We start from the raw sequence: 22,610 nt of genomic DNA, 5'->3' as shown, positions 1-22,610 counted from the left end.
GACTAATGTTTGTCTACTAGACTAAAATTCAAATTCCCTGCTGTGCCACAGGTGTATTTGCCTGTATGTGTGTGTTTTTTTGTTATAACATCTCACTTGCTGCTACCGTCTGTTTGCTTTTGGCAGTTTGACATCTCTGATTTGGTGCGTACCATGAGACTACAGAGACATGGAATGGTTCAGACGGAGGTATGTCTACCTTGGTTTACCAAGTTGTGCTTTAATAAAGATTTTTAACTGAATTTCGGATCTCTCAAAAAAAAGTGATAAGCATATAGATTGTGCTAGATGTCTGTATTAGGAAATATTGTAGAATGACTCACTTTGTACCCCATAAACTCAACCTCAGTGTTGCTGGAGTGAAATCAAATGCTAATATAGGGGCAGAATTCATAATAATGCATGTAATTTTGGACAAGCTTCACAACATGCAAATACAAGGGCATGCAAACATAGTGTGTGCAAATTTACATGTAGTGAATTGTGTTAATCTGGTTTCAGAGTAGCAGCCGTGTTAGTCTGTATCCACAAAAATAACAGGAGTACTTGTGGCACCTTAGAGACTAACAAATTTATTAGAGCATAAGCTTTCGTGGGCTACAACCCACTTCTTCGGATGTGTTAATCTGGGCTATAAAAGATCTGACAGTCTCATTCTAGAATTCTTGCATTAAACCCCTTATTCCATTCTGGAAACACTTATTTTACTCCAACTGGAAGTAATAGCACATTAGTGCCTTTTTACCTATTCTAAGGCTAAAAAAGCAATTGCATTTTATTTGCTGATGTTATCCATAGCATTATGGTAATTGGATGGATGACTTTTAGGACTGAAAGGTTGAAAAAGCCTCCTAACCTGAACCTAGAGAAGACAGTGAATACAAGATCAGGGAGTTCTCAAGCCTTATTTAATAAAAAATACAGAATTATCCAAAAATAGCCCCAAACCCTGCGGTATCCTCATTGTAAACTGGGAGGTTGCATCACAGACCTGGGCTCTATTCCCAGCTGTGCCACTGACCTGCTGTGTGAGCTTGGTCGAGTCACTTCACTCCTTGGTGCTTCCCTTTCCTTGTTTGTAAGCAGCTCTGAGGTCTGCAGATGGCAAGCCTTATATAGGGACAAAGTAGTAGTGGTGGTGATGGTGGGATTAGGAATCAAACTAAATATTAACCAGGAGGCAAATCCACATGGAGTACACTTGAAAACTGGGCAGCCCATTTTTGACCCCCTTGTTCTCTTTAAGCATTGTCTCATAACATTCACTCATCATATTCTCTCGTTAATAAACTATATGAATTAGTATTCAAATAAGGAACTCTGCCACCTGTGAAGTACAGGTAGAGGCACCTTGTTTAGCTAGTGTGAACATTTTGTTTAACATGTTTATGATTCTTCCTCTCATAGGATCAGTACATTTTCTGCTATCAGGTTGTCCTCTATGTCCTGAAACATCTCCAAGCCGAAGAACAGAAGAGTGGCAAATAAAATACCAGAGCCTGAAGTGCTTTTAAAAAAAAAAAAAAAAGGCAACAGAAGCAGAGGCTCCTGCATATTTTGTTCATTCTGCCAATATTATTCCAGTCCTTTTCTTCATTCTCTATCAACCATCTCTTCTATGCAGTCTGTCCTTCATGCCACTTATAGTACATGGTAAGGGGCAGGTCAATGCAGTACCACTACTCCCTCCCCCCCATCCCATAGTTTTGGGGTTATGTACCAGGAAAAATAATATTTAATAAAGTTGCATTTTTGCAGCTTCTTTACTCTCCGATAAATGACTGAAGTAAAAATGTTTTAATTAAAAATTGTAATAATGCCTTCTGTGGGTATGCAGCTATTTTTTAGTATTTCTGCTGCAGTGGGAGGAGGGTGGGAAAATAAGGCAGTATTTTATCCTGGTGGATTTTCTTACAGGGACATTTTATTAGTCTATTTTAAAAGCTTGTTTATAGCAGATCTCACTTTTTCAGCATTTTGATATAGTAGAGCGATTTTATAGGGAATACTTGAAATCAGTATTTAAGCTTTACAAACTTTACACCTATTAGCCTAGAAAAGAGTAGTGAATGTTTACTGTAAGTATCACAGTTTATAATGTTTACTTCATAAGAGTTTCATGTATATATTTATATACTTTTACAAAAAAAAAGCTGAATTATCAGGTGCCTAAACTTATAACTGATTAGGCATTTCCACTGTGTAAATAAAAATACACTTTAAAATGTATGTAGGTGTGTTTTATGTCCAGGAGATGTCTGTTTGTCTGTCCTTACACTGCAATCTTCACTGTGCTATCTGAGCACCTTATGTTTCAAATCAAATGGGCATATACCTTTGATCTTACTTTCCATTTCTTCCCCTGCCCAAAGCTAATGTGTGTTTAGTTGTTGGAGGTTTAAAACAACAACATATATTCAGTATGGAACAGTACTCTGTGTACTCTGTGATTAAGGTGTACTAAGTAGCAGTTGCACTGCATCTCACATTTCAAGGTAAAAGCTGGGCTCAGACCTGTGAATATGCAATCTTTCATTCCCAAATTATCAGCCTGCAGAGATCTTGTATCCCAAAACTGAGACTCTGGGCATTTTAATTGACATAGCAACAGCCCAGCTTAAAAATAATTAGAGCTTTTTTTTCTTGTCTCATCAATAGAACGATCAGCCTTGTTACAGAAATCATACGTGGCATATCCAGTATCCAGTGAACCATGACAGCTGAGGAAATACATTGCTTAAGCTGCAGTGTAGTGTTGTTGGGATTCCCTCCGAAACCTTTGCCATTCGGCTTATCCAGAACACCTTGTCCAGTTCTGGGAGAACACGCCATCCAGTTCTCTTCTCTGGGATCCAAAACACTCAGTTCGACTCTGGATTTCATCATGCAAGGTCCTTTATTTGTCAGACAGCAAAGCTACACTGAGTTGATCAGACTCAAGCAGAGGGGATGGGTATAGCCCAGGCATACCACACATTCAGAATTACAGACAACCTCTTCCTTTATACACATTTACACATTACATTGTATTTGCTATACATTACACCACATATTTTTGGAGTGGCTTTCTTACTTTGCAGGAACCAATCCCTGTGCAGCATGCTCTGTCCATGTGCTGTTCCTGTGGAACCTGATCTTTACATTCCAGTTTTATCTTGGCCATAGTCCCTAGCATCAAGGTGTTGGTGCTTATCTTAGCTAGCACAGACATCCTGACTCCAACATACTGTTTGTCAAGCCCCTATTTGCAACTTAACCTTCCATTCACCTTCCCAATTATGCCCACTAAGAAATTAGGCAAGTTACTTATGTGAAGCCAGGCCTACACGTGTGATGGAACAATTCAGGATAGATCATGAGAAAGGGAAGAGAGATTGAACAGTTAGGTCATATTGTGGAACAATGCACCATTCTGAAAGGAATCAAAAATGAAGACTTAATATATTTCAGGAATGGAGTTGTCAATGGGTAGTGTAGTTAATGTAAAGCAAATGAATATAGTCAGTAAAAATGCTAGTTACTGTTTTGACTTAACCAGTGGATGCGGCATTTGGGGCTTTTTAGGAAATAAAATGATGGTATTGAGGTGAAGGCTGCCAAGGTGGCACCCAGCAAGCCTAATCAGGCTTCTTTGTGTAGTAATTGCCTATTAATTTCTTTAAGTAGCCTGTTGCTTGTTCTGGGGCTTGCCCAGGGGCAGGGCCGGCTCCAGGCACCAGCCAACAAAGCATGTGCTTGGGGTGGCACCTTGTAAGGGGCGGCCAATCTTTGGGTGGCGGGGCGGCGCTCGGGGTTTGGTGTGGGTTTTTTTTGGTTCGGCAGGGCGGCGCTCAAGGTTTTTTTTGTTTGTTTCGGTGGCGCGGCACTCGGGGGGGTTGTTTCGGCGGGACAGGGCAGCGCTCGGGGGGGGAGGTTGTTTCGGCGGGGCAGGGCGGTGCTCAGGGGTGGAGGTTGTTTCGGTGGGGCGGGGCAGGGCGGCACTCGGGGGGGGGGTTGTTACGGCGAACAACGGTTGTTACGGTGCTTTTTTTTTTTTTTTTTTTTTTTGCTTGGGGCGGCAAAAAAGTTAGAGCCGGCCCTGCCCATGGGGAATGGGTTTCTGCTTTTTTGTTTTTGTTTTTTGTGTTTTTTTTTTTTTAATTTCCCACCAGTGAGCGTGATTGGCTCCTGGTTGCGCAACCTACTTTAAAAAAAGCTTTAAAAGGCTGCTTGCTGCGCAGTTTATTCACCATACAGGAAAGGAGTGTAATTAGTGTGAGGAGCTCCTCTCCTACAGAAACAGTTACGCCCCTCCTGAAGGAGATGGGGTAGGGCTGGATCTTACCACTGGAAACTTCCTACATCTGGATGGATAAAACATCAACAAAAGGACTAAACACTCTTATTGCTCGGCTTGCCTCCCCGTGAAGATGAGTCATGCAAGGGGACTCCTCCCATCAGCTGAGGTTGCAGCTTAGAGCACCTGGCAGAAGGGAAATAAAAACCCCAAACCAAAGGAACAAAGCATCCTACTCTCTCTACCAATATGGTGCTGCTGCATGTCTGAAGACGGAATTTAGGGACCACAGTCTTTAGGGCTTGATCCAAAACTCACTGAAGTCAATAGATAGAGTCCTATTGGTTTTCGTGAGCTTAGATGGCTTTCTTAGTGAAATTTTGAGAGGAAAACTAAGAAACATGAGAGAAGTTCTGTTTAATAATTACCCCAATATCTGAGAGAATTTGATTACAATTGACTACACTGTCACTTTTAGGTTAGACCCAACATTTGGGCTTGCTTATTTTTTTAAACAGGACACACAGAAACTCATATGAATAAAAATCTATTTTAAATTAAACTCGGATTAGGGGGCTCTAAAAATGGCACCTTCCTATTCAGCTGACCCCGCTCCCTGAGTCAAATTCTCCCTCAATTCAACAATGTCAAATCATAGTAACTAATGAAGTTATTCTAGATTTAGACTGTGACAGCAGAATTTGGCCCAAAGAACAAATCATTTTAATCGCAAAGTGCTGCTTTTACAGTCATGTTAAGTCAATGGAGTTACTCTGATTCGACACTGATTTAACTAAGAACAGAATTTGGTCTCTTTTTTTTAATCTTGGCAGTGTCCCGTTAAGCAGTGAAAAAATAAGATTTCATGGAATTATTGCAAACCTCCGGGAGACCCAATTCAGGAAAGCACTTGCATACCTACTTAACTATAAGCAAGTAATTAACCCATTGACTTCAGTGGCATTTAAACATGTATGTAAGTACCGCGCTGAATAGAATTGCTTTCCTGAATCAGGCCAAAAAGATATACTTAAGGCCTTTCTCCAAATCAAAATTAACATATTCTTGAGAATTGAATCCTTTTCTAAAACTGTAAGTTACGAACACATCATATGCAATCTCATTTTCTAGATCAGAGGTGGGCAAACTACAGCCCAAGGGCCACATCCAGCCCGCGGGACCGTCCTGCCTGGCCCTTGAGCTCCCGGCTGGGAAGGCTAGCCCCCGGCCCCTCCCCTGCAGCCTCAGCTCGCTGTGCCGCCAGTGCTCTGGGCGGGGGGGCTGCAAGCTCCTGTGGGCAGCACAGCGGCGCAGCTGCCAGTCCTGCTGCTCTGAGCGTCATGGTAAGGGGGTGGAGGTGTTGGATAAGGAGAAGGAGGTCCCGGGGGGGGCAGTCGGGACAGGGAGCAGGAGGCAGTTGGATGGGGTGGAGGTTGGGGGGGGCAGGCAGGGAACGGGGGGTTTGGATAGGCGTGGGAGCCCCTCAGGGGCTGTCAGGGAGCGGGAGTGTGGCTAGGGGTCAGGGCACTCAGGGGACAGGGAGCAGGGGTGGTTGGATAGGGGGTGGAGTCCTGGGGGGGCAGTCAGGAGACAAGGAGCAGGGGGGTTGGATGGGTCAGGGGTTCTGTGGGGGACAGTCAGGGGGCGGGAAGAGGGAGGGGGTGGATATGGGGCAGGAGCCAGGCTGTTTGGGGAGGCACAGCCTTCCCTACCCGGCCCTCCATACAGTTTCAGAACCCTGATGTGGACCACAGGCCAAAAAGTTTGCCCACCCCTGTTCTAGATGCTACTTTATAACCTTTTTTTGGACTCTGAATGTTTTTGCAAGATATTTTTCTTCCCCCACCCCACCCCACCCAATTTGTTACCAAAAATAAAAACACAAAAACATGGACAATTCATTTTACATCTCAAGAAAATACTGGCAACGTGGCTGTTAGCTTCATTGTTGCTTCTAGAATTGGAAAAAATACCTAAAAGTACAAAGGCCCAGATCCCCGAAGGTGTTTAGGTACCTAATTCCCTTTTAAATTATTGATTAATAAACTTGTATCTTTTCTGTCGATCATGAACTTAACCCATTCATGATGCATTAGGATATTCATCCTGGGAGCTTTATAATAGAAACAATGTAAAATGGTTGTGAAGGGACTGGTACAAGGATGGAATTTATTCATGACCTAGTCATCGCCTACATCCAGCTTTCCTGTGTATTACAAACTGAGCTGTATGTGGCAGCTCATCCTTGCTAGGCAGGTAAGTATTGAGTCACGAGGATTCCTGGAAGTAACGGGCCAATTCTTGAAGTCCTTACTCACAGCAGAATTTTTCTGAAGGTCGGTTTTTGCTGGCGACGATCTATTACAATGGCGCAAAGTGAGACCATGATTTGCACTGTTGGCACTGACGGGAGTTCTAACTGAGTAAGAGGCCTGAGTGAGACTGGAGCCAGGGCTTCAAAGATCTTGACCTAGAATGAGGCCATCAGAAGGGTGGAAGTGGCCTTCTTGCACCAATTCTCTTGCCCTTCAGGTCAGACTCAGTTTGCTGCGCAGTCTTGTTTTCAAGGTCAATCTTATTCAATCTTTTGGATTCAAACATCCTTTCAGCCTCTAATGCTATGAAGAGAGAGAGAAAAAAATGTACTGAAATCTCCTTACGGCACAACCTATATTTAATATAAGCCCCAATTTTGGATTCTCTCAGGTAAAATAGAATGCCACTCCCATTCATGTTGTTGGCTATTTTATCCATTTGGATATTTTTAACCAGCTCTCTTGAGGATTTTCATTACAAGTAGGAGCAATGACTGGTTATTAAAAAGTATGGATATACATGGGGTAGCCATATCCACACAGCTAACACTCCATCTGAGATCAGTTTCAATTTGATATTTTTTTCCATCAGTCATTTTTCTAACACTATTTTTAGAAGATTTAACTAACAAATTGAGATGGCTCAGATTTGGCCTCCACTCCCCTTAGCTGGACTGAGCATGAGCTTGGCGCGGCTGTCAATCAAGCCTTTTTAATTTAATTAACTTTTTTAAATGTAATCAATGTAATCATTTAAATCTTCGGGGTATTACCCCGTCCCTCTATTTCCCCTCCCTCTGGTGTCTTAGCACTTCGGATAGTGTACTGGTCTGAGACTCAGAAGACCTGAATTCTATTTCTGGCTCTCCCACTGGCCTGCTGGATAACCCTGGGCAAGTCACTCCCTATCCCTGTGCCTCAGTTTCCCCATCTATAAAATGGAGAGAATGCTATTGACCTCCTTTGTAAAGCACTTTGAGATCTACTGATGAAAAGCACTATATAAGAGCTAGGTGGTATTATTATTTAGTACTTTCCAAACACTAAGTAATCCCCACCCCTGCCCCACCCCACCCCACCCCACGCAGGTAAGTATTATCCTCATTTTACAGATGTAAAGTGACTTGCTCAAGACTGCAAAGGCAGTCAGTGGCGAGGGTCTGAAAGACCATTATTGTTGAAATTCACCAAACCAAGGAGATTGGAAGGCACTTCAGAAGACAGATAACAATGGTAAATGTAAAACCTTTCAACCCTGAAAGAAGTTAATATATATGGAGATATACCTATCTCATAGAACTGGAAGGGACCCTGAAAGGTCATTGAGTCCAGCTCCCTGACTTCACTAGCAGGACCAAGTACTGATTTTGACCCAGATCCCAAAGTGGCCCCCTCAAGGATTGAACTCACAACCCTGGGTCTAGCAGGCCAATGCTCAAACCACTGAGCTATCCCTCCCCCCAAGTTAACTGCTTGACCAAGTGAAAATCAGGATCCTAAACAATTTGCTGTTGAACAGAGGTATAGTGAAGATTTTAAGACACATGCTGACTTTGAGGAGAAAGGGTCACACTGTTCATGAAACAAAATGTATATTATTAAACAACCCTACAATGTTGTGGGGGCAGGGGTAACAGCTGCTAGAACTCACATTTTATCCTCTGTCTTGTGCAGTAGCTTTTTCTTCATGATTTTCTGAGCAAAGTGCAGACTACTTGCCTCCCTTGTTTTAAATTTAAAAGCGGAGCTAAGACCATTACTTGCAATTTAGCTGGTTTTGCCGTTTCAATTCCCACTCAAAATGGCACACTGAATTAAAAAAAAAAAAAAAAGGCAACAAAAGCAGACCAGAAAACTTACTCTGTACTGATGCGATCAGCCTGCTTTCAACAGTGACCGCTGGCCGCAGAGTTAAAGTGTGACACCAAGGGATGTCTTCAAGGAGAGGCAGGTTTGTCTGTCCCATTTCCTGGCACAAACGCCTTGTCAGCAAAGCAAGTTCTGCAGCATCTGCCCTGTGACAACAGAAATATGAACGAGTGGCTTGTACAGCACTGAAAACATAAAATCCACAGAGTGTTCAGGTCACTTGTGGAACATTTTCTAGAGCAAGGCTAGCGATTTCAAATGACACCCATGTTTGTCTATGTAGAGGTGTTATTTTGACCACCAGAGGGAGCATCTCTAGTCTTTTATAAAAATAAAAGCATCTTGAAAAAGGTTAGAAGAATTAATAAAAATTTGAAAGAAAGGCTTCGAAACTAGTGTGATCAGTCAGTCTGTTCCCTCATTCATGCCATGATTAATAGAAAAACACAATCTGAGAAAGTCAGACATAATTTAGTTTGTATTATTTATGACAGTTAAATGGAATTCCTGACAGTAATTTAGCCCTGTTTTGTTCCTTCATTGAACAGTGAGAAGATGAAAAATTTCCCTCCAAAGCCACCCTTTTTTTGGCCCCCACTAGCAGGGACCTATTAAAATATATGATGGCAGATAATACCAGCATGCATCGGTTTGTTCCTAAACACAAAAAGAAAAGTACAGCGCATTTTGCCACTGGGGCCCCCCACATTCAGCCTAAGTTTCCGTCAGATACAGGAGGCAGGATTCAGGAGGTTGGAGCCATTCATGTGCAGAACAGCTGACCTATATGGGGGGGCGGCTCTTTACTTGTTCCCACATTGTAGGGCAGGGGTAGGCAACCTATGGCATGCGTGCCGAAGGCGGCACGTGAGCTGATTTTCAGTGGCACTCATACTGCCCGGGTCCTGGCCACCGGTCCGGGGGGCTCTGCATTTTAATTTAATTTTAAATGAAGCTTCTTAAACATTTTAAAAACTTTATTTACTTTACATACAACAATAGTTTAGTTATATATTATAGCCGTATAGAAAGAGACCTTCTAAAAACGTTAAAATGTATTACTGGCACGCGAAACCTTAAATTAGAGTGAATAAATGAAGACTCGGCACACCACTTCTGAAAGGTTGCCGACCCCTGTTGTAGGGCTTAGGGGGACAGGTATGTCTGTCTATCTTATAAGGTCTTCATTATTGTAGTGTCTGAGTGCCCCACAATTTTTTAATATACTCATTCTCACAACATCCCATGAGGAGGAAATATTATTGTCCCCATTTTGCAGTTTGGGGATGTGGGTCCCAGAGTAACTTGCCCAGGTCCGCACAGGAAGTCTGTAGGAGAGCAGACAACAAACCTGCATCCTCCGGAGTCACAGGCTAGTACCCTAACCACTGGACCATCCTTCCTTTAAGGTCAGGAGTAAGTGGGGGAAGGTGTACTCATCCACACACCAATCCACCAGCTTCTGAGCAGAGGCAGGGAAGTGGCTACAGCAGCTTCCATCCTTATCCCATTTCAGGCTGGTAGAAGAGGAGCAGGTGAGGGAGGCTCACGCCAGCCATTGCTTAGGATTTTGCTGCAGGGCCAGTTAGGAGAAGATTGACGTCTTAATACATGCAAATAATTTGTTAGCAAGAGAAACGATGAAAACATGTAAAAGGCAAAAGCATCTAAAGGGTGTGATTCGTCCCATTTCTTCCCATTTCTAGGGGGGAGGGATAGCTCAGTGGTTTGAGCATTGGCCTGCTAAACCCAGGGTTGTGAGTTCAATCCTTGAGGGGGACACTTAGGGATCTGGGGCAGTACTTGGTCCTGCTAGTGAAGGCAGGGGGCTGGACTCAATGACCTTTCAAGGTCCCTTCCAGTTCTAGGAGATAGGATATCTCCACTAATTTAATTCCCTTGTACAAAAGACACTCTCTAAAATTAACTCTGAGTAACAGGGGAGCAACCCTAAAAACAAGGGCTAATAATGAAACTTTAAGGTTGAGAACTCAGGCACTCAGGTCAGGAAATGCAAGATTAAAGTTCAAAGCTCAGCCTTAACTCTGCTCTCTTGTGTTTACATTTATGCCTCTTATTTTATGTCATTATACATTTTTCTATCAATCAATACAAAATATATAAGCTGGAATTTCTTATATCCCCTTACCTGCAGTAAGTTACAATCCAGTACATACTTTCTTCCCACTTGGCTTGAATTTTAAGTCCAAAAGAATGTACATGATGCACATGGCTGTGTATGTGTGAGCTAAGGAAGCCAGTATCCATTCAGCACCTGGTTCTGTGGACAGAGGACTCTATTTCCCAGTGCCAGCAATCTGGCACTTTTCACAAGCACTTAATCCACTTTTAAAAGGCTGAAGAACCGTTAAGAGGCAGAATAGTCTAGTGGGCAGGACACTATACTGGGTGTCAGGTAACCTAAGTTCTAGTCTTAGCTCTATCAGGGCTACACTCCGATACAAAACTCATGACACTGAATCTCGCAGCTGGCTCAGGCTGCGGGTTTAAAAATAGCAGTGTAGACATTCGAGCCTGTGCTCTGAGACCCTCCCCCAGCTGTGGCCATGGCACGGGTCTTTTATTGCAGTGTAGACATAGCCTGTGTGACCATGAGCAAGGCATTTCCCCTCAGATCCCCTCCCACCCTTTGTCTATTTAGACTGTAAACTCTTTGGAGCAGGGACTGTCTGGTCCCCATCTCTTAATTAATATTAACAATATAATAATAAACAGACTATAGTTGTATAAAAACTAGTGACCACTGTTGTGTGTATTGACTGTGGGATGTAGTAACCAGCACTTACACTTTATAACAGCTTGCTTGTAAGACCGATTTTACTGTCCTCTTTCTGTGAAAATCATATTCCATGGTAGATCAGTGGATGCAGTTCACTTACACAGACATGTCAGAAACAGACGCACACTATCCTCTTTTGCTCCCTGTTCACCTGTAACATAAGAGATTGTTAGCCAGGAAACCCCATTCCACCTGGGCATTTACTTGCAGTGCATTAAGTGGAAGAATTAAATGTAAACAAATGGAAAACCTGCTCCAGGAATTAACAGAGTTGTATTTGTCAGTCTTGCCTGCAGTTTTTGGATTATTTGATACTGAAGAGATCAAAAAGAGTAGAATGAACAAAGTCTCCAACCCCTGTTCCAATTTTACTCTTACCATTTCTATGCACATAAAGCAAAACCTGCCATTTGGCCCTGATCCAAAGCCAACTGAAGTCAATGGGAGTCCATTCCACTGAATCATAGAATCATAGAATATCAGGGTTGGAAGGGACCTCAGGAAGTCATCTAGTCCAACCCCCTGCTCAAAGCAGGACCAATCCCCAACTAAATCATCCCAGCCAGGGCTTTGTCAAGCCGGGCCTTAAAAACCTCCAAAGAAGGAGATTCCACCACCTCCCTAGGTAACGCATTCCAGTGCTTCACCACCCTCCTAGTGAAATAGTGTTTCCTAACATCCAACCTAAACCTCCCCCACTGCAACTTGAGACCATTACTCCTTGTTCTCTCATGTGGTACCACTGAGAACAGTCTAGATCCATCCCCTTTGGAACCCCCTTTCAGGTAGCTGAAAGCAGCTATCAAATCCCCCCTCATTCTTCTCTTCTGCAGACTAAACAATCCCAGTTCCCTCAGCCTCTCCTCATAAGTCATGTGCTCCAGCACCCTAATAATTTTTGTTGACCTCCACTGGACTCTCTCCAATTTTTCCACGTCCTTCTTGTAGGGTGGGGCCCAAAACTGGACACAGTACTGCAGATGAGGCCTCACCAATGCTGAATAGAGGGGAATGATCACGTCCCTCGATCTGCTGGCAATGCCCCTACTTATACAGCCCAAAATGCCGTTAGCCTTCTTGGCAACAAGGGCACACTGTTGACTCATATCCAGCTTCTCATTCACTGTCACCCCTAGGTCCTTTTCTGCAGAACTGCTGCCTAGCCATTCAGTCCCTAGTCTGTAGCAGTGCATGGGATTCTTCCTTCCTAAGTGCAGGACTCTGCACTTGTCCTTGTTGAACCTCATCAGATTTCTTTTGGCCCAATCCTCTAATTTGTCTAGGTCCCTCTGTAACCTATCCCTACCCTCCAGCGTATCTACCACTCCTCCCAGTTTAGTGTCATCTGCAAACTTGCTGAGGGTGCAGTCCACGCCATCCTCCAGATCATTAATGAAGATATTGAACAAAACCAGCCCCAGGACCGACCTTTGGGGCACTCCACTTGATACCGGCTGCCAACTAGACATGGAGCCATTGATCACTACCCGTTGATCCCGGCGATCTAGCCAGCTTTCTATCCACCTTATAGTCCATTCATCCAGCCCATACTTCTTTAACTTGCCGGCAAGAATACTGTGGGAGACCGTATCAAAAGCTTTGCTAAAGTCAAGAAATAACACATCCACTGCTTTCCCCTCATCCACAGAGCCAGTTATCTCATCATAGAAGGCAATTAAGTTAGTCAGGCATGACTTGCCCTTGGTGAATCCATGCTGACTGTTCCTGATCACTTTCCTCTCTTCTAAGTGCTTCAGAATTGATTCCTTGAGGACCTGCTCCATGATTTTTCCAGGGACTGAGGTGAGGCTGACTGGCCTGTAGTTCCCTGGATCCTCCTTCTTCCCTTTTTTAAAGATGGGGACTACATTAGCCTTTTTCCAGTCATCCAGGACCTCCCCTGATCGCCATGAGTTTTCAAAGATAATGGCTAATGGCTCTGCAATCACATCCACCAACTCCTTTAGCACCCTCGGATGCAGCGCATCCGGCCCCAGGGACTTGATGATTGGCTTCAATGAGCTTTGGATCAGGCCCTTTCAATCTAGATGACTTATTTTACATTAAAGAAAACAAAAGAACAAGTATAAACCATTCCATTGAGAGCAACTGGAGAGTGTTTCTGTCGCTATAGGAATCTCTACCTTGACTTGACTCACTGCCCTGCCCTCTTGCAGGTCAGCAGAGCTGGTTGAAAAATTAAAACAAAAATAATAAATGTCATGAAATATTTTTAAATGTTCATTGATTTCATTTTGCAGGGCTTGAAATTGACCTATTTTTCATTTTTTTTAATTACCCCCCCCCCATGTTGATAATATCAAAAGTGTTTCCACCAACCCAACTCCCTCTTAGTCTCAGTCCTGAGCCTCACTCCTACAAAATGACCCACAAGAATTATTTAAATTAACTTTTGACTTGACCGTATTAAGGGCTAATGGGAGTAATAATAAATGGAGTACAAATTATGGAGTAAACTTGCAGCTGAAGCTTGGGGATGCAAGAAATCTGTAGATCACAAAGCCACTGACCCCTTAACCTGCTCATTTCAACACCCCACAGCCTTCCTGTGAGGATTTTTAGAGAAGATGTAAATAGTTAATAAAAATAAGGCTGCATGGCCCCGCTGCAACTGCATTTGAACTTCACACTGAGTAAACTGCTAATGCAGCTAAGGGATCCCTCTTCGGTATGACACCACCAGCTACCTGTTTTGTCTCTTTGCAATGAATTTTTGTGTTTGTTGCTTACTCACACACTAATCCACAAATAGAGCACCACAAAGGCAATGTTGTTCCTGATCCTGGAGCCTCCTTTGGTTTACTTTAGAGGATGCATTTCACTCCAAGCCTTAGGGAAATGTAAGGCAACCACATGCCAGCACACACACCGATCCCTGACATCTCCTTTGCTGATGTAATAATGGGCTTTGTGGAGCGTCACCAGGCAACACTTTCATAGATAGACAGAGAGAGGCAGTCACTGATAGACCAGCTTGAATGGCTGTGTCTAGGACCTCCCCGTGCTGCAACCAGAAGGGAGGGAGAGAATGGGAGCAGCCTCCCTGTGGTCAAGCTCTCGAAGCTTTGGAGAATAAGTGTCAAGTAAATTCATAGTCTTCTTGGGTTTTCTTTGCTAATGCTTTTCTCGGCCCTGCCTGTGACTCAGGATCACAGACTATCCCTTGTACACTTAAAAAGGTCAATTAGTTTTAAAACGGAATAGCCCAGAACAGCGCGTATATATTAAATACCACAGGCAAAATTTTCAAAACCAGCCAGCATAAATCCGATGTTTGCATGCAAACAAGCATTAGAAGTAGTTTTGCCTATACAGGTGCAACTGATCCCAAGAGGGGAGAAGTGCCAGAGATTCTATGAAGGCCACTAGGGATTTTGCAATTGCTATTGATTTTACGTAGCAGGTGCGCATATACTATGGTGATGGGTGGCTGTATAAAATCTTTAGTTTAGATAGATATAGGTAGGATAAGGATTTGCAAACACATGGTTTTATGGTCAACTTTGGAACTCTCATATTTAGTTTCTCGTTTAGTTACTACAGTTGCTAAACTGGCTACTTGTCAAGCTTTGAGGCTTCCATACTGTGGCACTGTCTAACTAAAATATAATGATGCAGATCATTGTTGCTACTACTGTTGTATAATTGCAATGGATCTTATACAAAGTGTGACACATGGCCAGAAAGTGTTAAGCAGCTTGCAGGCTAAATAACCCAAAGGCAACCTTTAGAGACATGTTAGAAAGTATCTGAATGGTATTTAGGGCCATTCTTGCTAGATAGGCTAGAACTTTGAAGTGCAAACCTGTGTTGTTAGAGAATTAGAGGTGATACTAATTGTGTGTGTTTACTTATATCTTAGATGCTAGCCATGTAAACAGACAGTTCCTGTCTGTCACTATAGCTATTGATTCAGAGATCAAAAGGGAATATTAACATTTAGATGAATCTTTGGTGCAATAATGTCATTGTCTATACGTCTCTTTAAAGTTTGTGATAAACTGCCTAATGGATAAATTATCTTATATTAATCCATATAGCTAATTACCAGTGAGGTTTAGGAAACAGAAGGTTACATCAAAAGCCTATTGTTCACCCAGGACTGTATGTCAAGTGGCTGCTAGAAAACTGTATAAAAGACCTTGGGTCCTGATCCTGTCATCTCAGACCTGCTTGATGCTTCATGCAGGCGAAGCTTAAGTCGTAAGGCTGAGATCCCAGTTCTAAGCTTGAATATGAAAATTGGTCTATAACCCATGGATTAATTATGAAAGAACTTTTCGCAACTACAGAGCTCACCATCTCTGCTCTGAATCTCAAGAATTGTACTCATGTCTGTATATATACTGATCTTTTAACCAATTCTCTCTTTTCTTTTTCAATAAATTTTAGTTTAATTCATAAGAATTGGCTGTAAGTGTGTATTTGGATAAGATCTGGAATATTCATTGACCTGGGAGGTAATGTGTCTGATCCTTTGGGATTGGTAGAACTTTTTTATATGATGAAGAAGATTATAAGTAATCCTCATCATATTTGACTTGGGTGTCTGGGTGGAGGCCTGAGGCTGGGTTACTTTAAGGGAACTGTGTTGTTGGCTTCTGGGTAACCAGTGAGGTATTATAGAAGCTGTTTTGTGCTGGCTTGGTCAATCTAAGTATTGGAATATCCACCAGCTTTGGGGATTGTTGGCCTCATTCTTTGCGGTTCACCCTAACTGAGTGACCTCAGTGGGCTCCCCTGGGACCCCAGTCACACATACTCACTGCAAACTTTGTGATGCCAAGAGCTGCACTGTCAGTTTGTCAGGCGCTAAAAGGATGTACCTAATGTGTCTGGATGTCCCATAGAAATGTACAGCACCATATAAGTGTTGCAATTTCAAACTGGGTGTGGTCATGCCAACAGGCAAATGGGCAAACCAAATGGACATTGAAGAGCACAAAATGGCCATTTGTGTATGTGTGATTCCCTCATTTGCATACTCAGCTATACAAATGCATCATTATTAAATATTTGTATTGTGGTAGTGCTTAAAGACCATCAAATCAGGGAGCGGGTTTGTGCTAAGCACTGTATACAAACACACAGTAAGGGACTCTCTTCCCTGAAGAGTTTACAGGCTAACGCTACGTCTACATTCGGAGCTAGGGGTGTGATTCCCAGCTCACGCAGACATACTCACGCTAGCTGGCATTCAGTACGCACGCTAAAAACAGACGTGTAGCCATGCTAGCAAGGCTAGTAGTGAGCCAGAGCACTGGCTAGCTGCACCAAGTACAAACTCACCTGGACTCTGTCGATACATAATCCGGGCAGCTAGCCTGTGCCACCGCTGCCCGTGCTACAGCTGCCACACGCCTATATTTAGTGCACCAGCTTGATGAAAGGTAGCATGAGTCTGGCTACTCAAGCTGGGAATCACACCCTCAGCTCCAATTGCAGATGAAGCCTAACTTGGGTGTGTCCTGTAGGTGCTGATTTTGAAAAACACAGCCCAAATGATCTCAGGAGAACTCCAGAAGGACTGAACATAACTGAGTAAACAGACAACGCAACGGCAATTCAAGTAAGCACAGACAAGTATAAAGCAGTTGTACATACACCAGGAGTGTAGTGAAATATAATATTTGAACTGGTTGTTAGACCAGTGCTAATTCTCAGGAGGGACTATGAAGACATTTACCACAGCAGCACTGGAAAATGTGACTGGCATGCCAGCTAAAGAAAATATTTCTCCTACACTCACTCTTTTCTCATAGCCAGACACCTCACTGTCTCTGTTCCAGTGGTAATTCAAAACATTCAGCTCAGTGTTAGAATTTAGCTCAATACCTAATTTACAGATTTAAAACAAAGAACATACAGTGTTTCTTTTGGCATTTCACTACAAAGGATACCGATGGGAATCAACTCTAATTACATTCAATTCAGTTGCCAGAGCGCTTGCAAATAGAATTCTTGTCTTGAGGGCCAAGTACTGCCCTCAATCTCTCCATGTGCAGAGCCTCCTAATGCTTTGTTCCCAGAGATCCATCCTCGATGAAAGCAGAGCGTGTGATGAAATCTGCCTGGCAGAAGCCTCTCTCAAAATAAAATGAGTTTACCAAAGGTCATGCCCATGATGGTATTTTCATTGTTAGTGCAGGGAAGTAAGCAGCAAACACAAGCACTACTTCCACCCAGTGGTACTTTGGATTACAGCACTTTACACTAACAGAAAAAGACTTGGGGGTTATCTAAACACAAAAAATGTACAACGTTAACGATCCCGGGATAATTAAAATGGTATAATCCTGCTGTGTGACTGCAGTTATATCAGTATAAAGGTGCCTTATAAAGGAATAGCTTATTCCCATACGGATTCACTCCAGATACTTCAGGTAGCCCATAAGGTAGTGGTGGGCAACCTGCGGCCCGTCAGCGTAATCCGCTGGTGGGACGCGAGACAGTTTGTTTACATTGACTGTCCGCAGGCACGGCCGGCCACAGCTCCCATTCTGCAGGAAAATACAAGGGAAGATGAAGTAGTGTGCAACAGGAGTTACAAAATAAAGCAACTGAATACAGGAAATAAGAAATTATACACTAATCTCTAACAGAAAAGATAGGAAGCCTGACAGTTCATATGGGCAAAGTTCAAGAGAAGAAAAACAGAATATTTTATCAGTTGATTTAAATGGCAAAAACTTTCCATTACATCAAAGGTTTTCATTTCTGTGGGATTCCATTTTTCTCCTGCAGACTTATTAATCACTAAACAAACCAAAACAATATTCCAACAAAGCTATTGAAGTGGTATGAGGTTTAGGATTAGGCAAAAATATGATTAAAAGGTTTATTACTGTTACTGAACATTACGGTAATAATGGCACATATATATTTTATAGTAAATTTATAAAGGGCCTCCTTTTTGTGTATACAAATTTTGTGTCATGAAGTTACCACACTTTGGGGCATTTATGTGAGCAAATTGTGCAGTTAGTGAGCAATTAGGCAAATTGCATATGCAGATGTGGTCACAAATAGAAGGCCCTATAAATGTTTTTCACTATTACAGCAGAGTAAATAATTTCCTTGATGAATTCAGCATCTTTTTCGGCTTATGGAATGTCTGAGTGGATTGTGAGCTCCTCATGTTTCCTCATTATTCATATCTACCCAGTGGGGTTTTTTTAAGTTGTAGGAGCTAACTGTGAACAGTTCACTGAGAGAGTATTCAGTACTCTCTATTCAAAATCTGAAGTGTTTTGATTAGCTGTGATTGGTCGCCTGGGATTGTTTCTATTCCATAATCAGCAGGAGGGTTTGCAGAATTTAGGCCATTAGGATTTTAAATCTTTCAAGGAGATGCAGCAGTGTATGTAGGGAGAGGTAAGAAGAAAACTGGATCAATGAATTTTAGATTGTATAAAAAGCTTTTTATACAGTCTAAGAGCCTGCCCATGTGCTCTTAGAAAAGTTAGATATGTTGGCTGGCTGCAGAATTTAACAATTTTTTTCTTATATAATTCACAAAGTAATTGCATATTTGGCCCTCGTTGCACAGGAAATGGTCAGATTCTTCTCTGGCTCATTCAATTGTCTGTGTTCCCAGGCTCTAGAGAGGGATTTGTGTCCACCAGAGTCCCTTCACATATAAAATATACCAAGCACGTTGCATTTATCAGCATGTGATTTTCTGTCATCACCACAGCCTTGGGCACAGAATAATTGCATGTATGGCCCTAGGTGCAGTCAGATTCCTTGAGTGGCTTATTTAATTGTCTCTGGGCTAGGGTTATTATGGAAACTCTTTCCTTATATTGTATTAAGTTATATTGGACACCGTTTTAAACCAGCATTTTCAAAAGTGATTATTGATGGTGTGTGCCTGACCTTAAATAAATCCCTTGTCCTGATGTCCAGCCCTAAGCTTTCATGACTTTGATTGAAGATGAAGGAAGTGGCAGATCTCTCTAACTTGTCCCACAATTTCTCGGAGTGGAACTCTCAGAAGCCTGGGGGTGCCAGCACCCTTTTGTGGTTCTTTTCTCACTGGAGGCCCAAGATGAATGCTCATTGGCTACCGTTACAACCCCCTAAGAGCTGCACTGAGTCTGACCCTGACAGAGTTTTGTGGTCACTTTTGCTTTCTGGACTACATCCAAAACTGAGAAATGATCGTGGCACTCTGCCTTTCAAAGCTCAGACATAGGTATGTGGTGGCAGCACACCTCTCATTAGTGTTTTGTATGAGGATTATTTCCCCTCATTTGCTGAAGCAGCTCAGTTCTGTTTTGGGAAGCCTGTCCATGCATCAGGGGAAAATGACTCAGAGGAAACTGCGGTATCTGATCTGAGACTAATCAAGAAGAAGAAGAAATACTGTTCACCTGCCTGTCCTCTCACTTACACCAGTGTAAATAAGCAGTGATTCCAGTGAAATTAAGACAACATTCCCACAACCAAATATAAAAATTGGAGCAATGTTTAGTGAGATGATGATGCAGTGATCTCATTCTGAATACAGTATTACCTTCTATGGACTTGATACTGCACCCATTCAACTAATTGGGCCAGAGCCTCAGGTAGTCTAAATTGATATAATCTAAATTAATGTTATTTAAACTGCACTAATTTACACCAGCTAAGGATCAGCACCGATGGGTGCAGAAGTGAGATCTGTTTTGGCAGCTTCTGATATTAAAAAAAGAGCTTGAATTTCCCACTGGCTTGAGTAATGCAAATTTTGTAAATGTTTGCTTCTTTGCTGAGTCGCCAGCAGTCTTGGTTTCCCTAAAACAGTCCTGGCTTTATACCAAAAAAAGAGTCCTGGCCAATGTCCTGGGATGAGAGAGAGAGAGAGAGATGTTTTGCCTGCCAGAAATGTTTTTTGTTATTTTATTCTTTATATTTTTTATGCATCCTATGGGTGGGTAAGGTCCTTAGTAGGTTGATTGTTCAAGCAAGAGAACAACAGCTATGGTAGGGAATTTGGTTTCAGGGCACCATCTCTGCTCAGGACCCTGACCTTTTAGGGGGTTGTTATTGCATGAAATGCACTGCAATAATAGGGGAGTGGAAGGATGGATACATTTGTGTGGGGGTGGGACTTTGCAGAATGGGCAGGGAGCACACAGGGTTATTGCAGGATAGGGACAAACAGGAGGCAGGAAACTGCACACCCCTGCACCTCCAAAGACAGAGACCAACAAAAGATAAGTCTCCAGATGCCTCTGCAAGAGAGAGAGGAGGGCAATGTGCCAATCCCCCATCCCTCAATGGAGAGAGAATGTAGGAGAATCCTTCTGAAGATGCCCAGAAAGGGGATAGGACTGCTCTGCCAGCGGGGAGGGGCAATTGCTGGTTGCTGAGCCTCTCCCTAAGAAGACAACTGCCAGTAAGTGGGGGTGGGGAGGTTGTTTGGGAAGGGATAAGGTCTCCATGGGTTGTGACTACTTAGTTAACACTCAGATTCAAACTTTATGAGTCAAGGGATTGATATTAAAAACCCTGGCATTCTGTAGGATGCAATGCAACTCTCCAGCTGGCCCCAGAGCTCCAACTTCTCAGACTGGTCACATTTTCCTTTTAAATCTGGTAACTATGACCTCTCCCTGAGAACTATTCAGTACCAACATCAGCAAACTTGTATGTTTAGTTAACACTTAGGAGACTGCAGGACACATATTTTGTAAACATACACATGTATCTATTCATCCATCCTGCTAAGCCTTCATTTGGTGGACAGCCTGGAAAATGACAGCATACCTGTCTTTTGGGACTTTCCCTCTAGCATTGACCCAAAGAAAAGGTTTGCAGCACTTCTGGTGTGGATCTTTGTGAGCATGACATAAAGGCAAGGGGGTATTGAACTCTGGTGAACCTCTGGCTGCAGTTTCAGGTGTTCTGGAATTCTTGTTTTTCTTTTTCTTCTTTTCGGGGGAGACAAGTGCGGTTTCAGCTTTTACAACAAGTAGTTACTCCTGCATCCTATGATCAGGATGCCATTAATAATGTCTCTGCCAACAGTTACAACACCATAAAAATACATGCAAATTGTGTGTAAGGTTATTTTTATGGATTTAAAAGAAAAAGGCTCAAGTATGTCAAAATAATTGCAAGCAGTAAAGGTGAGGTTCCAGAAGGAATGACTGCTGATTGAGCTTTAAAAATAAGTCTCCTCAAGGACTAGCAGAGCCATCTAATTCATTTTTTTTATGAGTGCTCACCAGTGCCTAGTTTTCAAACTATAATTCTGGATTTCTATAGCACACTGTGCAGCCTCTGCAGGTGCAAATTCTTTGCCATGTGAGCAATATTTTTTGGTATGGAAGGTCCAAATATAACAGAGGGTTAGATGGGCCTCACTCTTGTTAACAAGGATATGTCTCCACTACAGAAGCTGCCCTGTTTGACTTTGAATATTAACCGAGCACCCCTTTTCTCTCAAACTCGTATTGCGGACTGCTGGCCTACTGGCACGGACAAGGTCAGCTGGGTTAAATATCTGCTGTAGCAAAGTGTGCTTCAGGGCGTAAACCAACCCCTTATTAATGGGGGTCAGGAAAAAGCTTTCTCTGGGGGAAGATTACTCCAGGGTTTCTTGGACCTTCCTCTGAAGCAGCTGGTACTGGCCAATGTTGGAGACAGAACTAGACAGACCGCTGGCCTGAGCTGATATGACAATTCCTGTGTGCTAGGCACAGCCCATGATCACCAGTCTGCAGACACATCAGAGACCAATGATAATATTTCCCTGATAGAGCAGTGGGAATTAAAAGACTCAGCAGTTCATCAGAACTTTTGTAATAAGTATGTGCCCACAGTAATCCCTTAGCACTCTGTATGTGAGTCTGAAACTTAAACAGGAGGAAACCGATATTTAATAATGTTGTACAAAAATACCTTTGGGTGCAAGTGGACAAAAAAAATAGGTATGAGTTTGTCTTTAGTTTCCAAAGTCCCCAAGAAACTACTGGGCACAAATTATGGTTAATAAATTATTAGTTTATTTTCTAGCAATTTAATGCAAGCAGTTTACAAGCTCTGTGATATACTCCTACCTGTTTAATAGCTGCCAATAAAATAGTTCCCATGTTGCTAGGAAACGAGTTCTGCTAAAGAAATATTTTTCTCCTGAGAGACTATAAGGATAAAAGAAAACTCAGACAGAATGGCGTACCAGTTTAATTATTGATATGTCCTCTGTCTGGGGACTATATCCTGCAGGATGAGGATGGAAAGGTGGGATGGATTTGATGAACAAATACTGCTTATTATTTGCATTACATTAGCAGCTAGAGACCCTAGCCAAAATCATTGGCCCACAGTTCTGAGTTCGGCG

At 42.6% G+C, this 22,610-nt stretch overlaps 2 protein-coding genes across 2 annotated transcripts in view; one reads left to right on the top strand and one right to left on the bottom strand.

Annotated features, from left to right (window-relative positions):
• Window positions 1–1,488, top strand: part of PTPN13 (protein tyrosine phosphatase non-receptor type 13) — a 154,618-nt gene extending 153,130 nt beyond the window's left edge. Inside the window, exons 46-47 of the mRNA XM_065404715.1 lie at window positions 127–189; window positions 1,408–1,488. Coding sequence (XP_065260787.1) covers window positions 127–189; window positions 1,408–1,488 — 144 coding nt within the window. The remainder of the gene's footprint in view (window positions 1–126; window positions 190–1,407) is intronic.
• Window positions 1,489–6,760: 5,272 nt separating this feature from the next.
• Window positions 6,761–11,332, bottom strand: C5H4orf36 (chromosome 5 C4orf36 homolog). Its single transcript, XM_065404636.1, has 3 exons — window positions 11,268–11,332; window positions 8,452–8,606; window positions 6,761–6,894 (listed from the first exon to the last, which is right to left on the bottom strand). Exons 1-3 carry the CDS (start codon window positions 11,330–11,332, stop codon window positions 6,761–6,763), a joined length of 354 nt encoding a protein of 117 aa, XP_065260708.1.
• Window positions 11,333–22,610: the final 11,278 nt, after the last annotated feature.

Source organism: Emys orbicularis, chromosome 5, assembly GCF_028017835.1.
Source record: "Emys orbicularis isolate rEmyOrb1 chromosome 5, rEmyOrb1.hap1, whole genome shotgun sequence".
Taxonomy (NCBI): Eukaryota; Metazoa; Chordata; order Testudines; family Emydidae; genus Emys; species Emys orbicularis.
Note: the sequence above shows the minus strand (reverse complement) of the source record. Positions and strands in the feature narration are given on the sequence as shown.

Bases quoted from the DNA above. Each gene is read 5' to 3' on its own strand.
- C5H4orf36 (XM_065404636.1), bottom strand. From the start codon at position 11,332: ATGGAATATGATTTTCACAGAAAGAGGACAGTAAAATCGGTCTTACAA. The intron at 8,607-11,267 runs GTAAGTGCTGGT...CTGTTGTCACAG, and splicing joins CAAGCAAGCTGTTATAAAGT to GGCAGATGCTGCAGAACTTG. The intron at 6,895-8,451 runs GTAAGTTTTCTG...CTCTCTTCATAG, and splicing joins GCTGATCGCATCAGTACAGA to CATTAGAGGCTGAAAGGATG.